This window comes from Brachycentrus maculatus, unplaced genomic scaffold (genome assembly GCF_059751285.1).
Source record: "Brachycentrus maculatus isolate JH-2025_06_01 unplaced genomic scaffold, ASM5975128v1 h1tg000427l, whole genome shotgun sequence".
Classification (NCBI taxonomy): domain Eukaryota; kingdom Metazoa; phylum Arthropoda; class Insecta; order Trichoptera; family Brachycentridae; genus Brachycentrus; species Brachycentrus maculatus.
Window position 1 is genome coordinate 120,528 of NW_028281175.1, and position 4,473 is coordinate 125,000.

Consider the following 4,473-nt stretch of genomic DNA (forward strand, 5'->3'; position numbering starts at 1 on the left):
TTGTTTTTTCACCAGTAGGTAAATTGTAAGTTTATTTAATTGATTTACGTAGTAAAGGTTTTAATTATGGTATATTGGTATTATGTATGGGATTTTGTGTGTTATAAAATAAGACTTAATAAATACATGCCTTTTTAATTTTATGTTTATTTTTAACGTAAAACACTTAAGTTGTAGTGAAATCCCTATGTTTTGTTGGATAACTCGATTAATTTTAAATATTGCTGATTTTTGCTACTTCTGTTTGTTACCTGATTTGTTACTTTTTCTCGGTTTGTATTTCTTTGGAGGTTTTTTTTTATGTATGTATAGGATATTGTGTGTTGTCAGAATTACACCCCTGTGTATTTTTGATATTATCATTTTTAGTATCATTACATTTATATTTTTTTATTTGTCGTTTATTTTGATGTTATAAAAGGTTTTATTGAGAACAATAAATTATTAAAAATTACTTCGAAGATTTTATTAAATGAAACTGTAAGTACTGTAATTTTAAAACCCTCTCCTTATTATTCAAAAACAACTACCGGTTTAGGAATTATAATTCTCTCAGCAGATCAACCAAAGACCATAGTTGACCTGAATTGGTTATTTCGAAGCCGGTAGTCTGAAATCCTGGAATTTTTTGGAAATCTCGACATAGATGAAGAGGAATAAGGAAGTCTGGGAATTAACGGGGCTTATCACTTGTAACATTCACTAATTCCACCCATGATTGACAACCACACTACTCAAATTCTTGGAACTTCTACATATATATATATATATATATATATATATATATATATATATATATATATATATATATATATATATATATATATATATATATAGTTCAAATTCAAAACAAAGTGCTTGAATCACTAGAATTGCACTTGAGAAAAAAACTATTAAAGGAGATAATCCAGATTTGTGAACAATTATTTCAAGACACTCAAAAGAGGAATAAGGAAGTCTGGGAATTAACGGGGCTTATCACTTGTAACATTCACTAATTCCACCCATGATTGACAACCACACTACTCAAATTCTTGGAACTTCTACATATATATATATATACAGTATCTACTCAATGAATTAGGGCCACCCATTATTTTTTTGAATACTCTGAAATCTTTTGGATTATTATATTTATTTTACATAAATACTTTAAGTTTTCTATTGACATCTAATATCATGTGTATTACCTTCAATAATATGTAAAATATACCTGGATTATTTAAGCCTTTACAAAATTTCAAACCCTTTTTCTGAGAAAGGTCCCTAATTAGCACAGGTAGACAGATAGTTGAAAGTTCAAAAAATAGTCCTATCTCATTTATTAGTGAAGTTTCTTGAGTTTTGGTTGTTGTTTTGTTCAGAGAGGTAATATAGTTATCGTGTCTTGTGAAAAAAACTTAATTTTTAATTTTAGTTCATAAAGTATAATTTTTTTTTGTAAACACAAGTGTTTTTTTTTGAAAAGGACAAAATGGGAAAAAGTAAAGACATTTCTGAGGAAAAAAAGTCTAGTGTTATAGTGCTATTGAAATTAGGAATACTGTCTAATAGAGAAATTTCAAAAAAAGAAAACGTTTCTCTTCAAACAGTGGACAGAATTTTAAAATCAATAAAAAATCAGTCACCCGCCACCAGCAATCGGCGAAAGAACTGTCGTAGGATTAGAAAAACAACACCGAGGACTGATGGAAAAATCGTTCAAAGTGCCTTAGAAAACCGTAGTGCATCAGCAAAAACATTAAAAATAAAATTGGAAGAAGAGGGTATAAATATATCGGTATCAACACTGAGGCGACGTCTTTACGAAGTAAATTTGAAATGCAGGCGCCCTGTAAAAGTACCAAAATTGACACCACGAATGAAAGTGGATCGATTAAAATGGGCCAGGCTACATCAAAATTACCCGGTAGATGATTGGAAAAAGGTATTTATTTAAATTGAATTTTCAACATATCATTTTAGTAAATAAACTTATATATTTGAATTAAATTTAAATTTTCATTATTTTTCAGGTCATCTTTAGTGATGAGTGCCGGTTAGAAGCCGTGACAGAGAGCCGTCGATTCGTCAGGAGCACACCAATGGAACGTTACAATGAGGCCTGTGTGGTAAAAGTTATCAAACACCCCCCTGCAACAATGATATGGTCATGTATTATTAACAATTTACCTGGGCCGTTGTTTTTCGTGGAAGGAACAATAAACCAAAATTCCTATAAGCAGGTCCTCGAACGAATTTTATTGCCCTTCTACCATACACTCGACCCAACAGAAGGTCCATACACCTTCATGCAAGATGGGGCACCTTGCCACCGGGCTAAATCAATAATAAAATTTTTGTCTAACAAAAATCTGCCTTTGCTCCCCTGGCCTGGAAATTCTCCGGACCTTAATCCTATAGAAAACGTATGGAGCATGTTAAAAAATAAGGTATACTCATTTCCAAATCCGACAGTAGACTGTCTAAAAAAATATTCAAAAAGTTTGGTCAGAAGACGAAGAAATAAAAAAAACATGATAAAACAGTGCATTTTAAGTATGCCAAAAAGAATTGAGGTAGTTATTTCTGCCAAAGGTGGAAATATTAAATACTAACTATATTTATATGAAAATATATGCATAATTTAAGCGTAATAAAGTGTTCATGTGTAAATAAAATTCAATGTTGTTTTATTCAAGGTTTTCTCTGAGTTATTCCTGTTTGAATTGAGAAATTGCGCGAAATTCTGCGTGGCCCTAATTCATTGAGTAGATACTGTATATATATATATATATATATATATATATATATATATATATATATATATATATATATATATATATATATATATATATATATATATATATATATATATATATATATATATATATATATATATATATATATATATATATATATATATAATATATATATATATATATATATATATATATATATATATAGTTCAAATTCAAAACAAAGTGCTTGAATCACTAGAATTGCACTTGAGAAAAAAACTATTAAAGGAGATAATCCAGATTTGTGAACAATTATTTCAAGACACTCAAAATTTTTAAACCTTTGTTGAGCGTTGTTGGTTCATCAGCAAGTATATAAAAATATGTATATAAGTTAAGTATTCAATATGATAAAACTTTTATACGTACGTATGTACTCGTACATTGAAACTGAAGGTATTTGCAAAACCAGTCTTCAGAACTTTACCAATAAAACCTTCTCTCTTATGGTGCGCTTCCATTTAAAACGCACCAGTTGCCGAATAAGCACGGTGTACTATTCAAAACAAGTTATAATAACCTTAATGAAAGGAATTAAAACAAAATAATAATTTTATACAGGTAAGAAAATAAGTTTTCATTTTATTTTTATTTTTTGCTTTATACAACATAATATAAACACAAACATTATGTAAATTTATATAAAATATAAATACGAAAAAAGATCTTACAAAGGCATGGCCTGTGTGTTGGTATACAATATAGTTTAGGTCATAGTAAAGGGCGCTGGCAAGAATACAATAGGTATTATAAGAAGTAGAACTAGAATAAAATTGTTAATATAAAATACAAAAAATACAAAATACTTGACTAACAAAAATAATAATAAATAAAAAATATTAAATAAAAAAAAATAAAATAAAAAAAGATGAAAAAGTAAAGTAAAAAGTTAAATGTCGTATTGGTTTTAATATTTTTACCAAATTTCCACACCCTATTACTAATACAAATTATCGTTAAGATTTATATATTTTTAAAAAAATAAGGTTTTTTATTTTTTTATTTTTTTTTTATTTATTTATAAGCAAATGTGTCTAATTTATTATTAGATTAGACTTTTTTTATATTTTTTTTAATCAAAAAAAAAAAAAGGGAATAGCTAAAAATAATTGGTTTTAATCAGATAATAAATTAAAATTCCATCACGAAGTGTCAGTGGATAATATAAATCTATTAAATGTGTCTAAAATTAGAATATTTAATAATTATTTACCATATTTGTTTATTCGTTGCTTTCATTAGTTTATAAACATGAATCTTTTTTGTAAAGCTTATTTTGTTAAGTGTTATTTCATTATGAAATGTCAATAAATATATTAATGTACTATTTTTTTCTTATACTTGAAAATCAAAGTTAAAATCGGCTCCAAGATGCCGTCGGTGATTGAGGAGTTATGGTCCTCTGTCGTGTTCAGGACCTTCATCTTGGTGCTAACAATATGGCTCCTGAAGGTGCTATGGAGCCGCCGTAAGCTGTACATCCTCAGCTTCAAGCTACCTGGTCCCATCGCACTTCCTATCCTGGGAAACGCCATTCAGCTTGGTAGCTTTAACCGTCACAATGGTGAGTCACAATAAACCATTCTCAATTAGTGTCGGGTTGTGGTCCCGTGGTAAGTCCCGCGGACTCTAAAGTCAGAGTTTCTCGGTTCGAATCCACTCTACCACAATTTGATACGTTTTTCTAATAATG

At 28.5% G+C, this 4,473-nt stretch overlaps 1 protein-coding gene across 1 annotated transcript in view; it reads left to right on the forward strand.

Moving 5' to 3' along the window:
- The first annotated feature begins 3,240 nt into the window (after nucleotides 1–3,240).
- LOC148302644 (cytochrome P450 4C1-like) overlaps nucleotides 3,241–4,473 on the forward strand; it is a 15,091-nt gene continuing 13,858 nt past the window's right edge. The window contains exons 1-2 of the mRNA XM_088271308.1: nucleotides 3,241–3,341; nucleotides 4,135–4,344. Of these exons, the coding sequence (XP_088127434.1) occupies nucleotides 4,152–4,344 (193 nt within the window). The 5' untranslated portion in view covers nucleotides 3,241–3,341; nucleotides 4,135–4,151. The remainder of the gene's footprint in view (nucleotides 3,342–4,134; nucleotides 4,345–4,473) is intronic.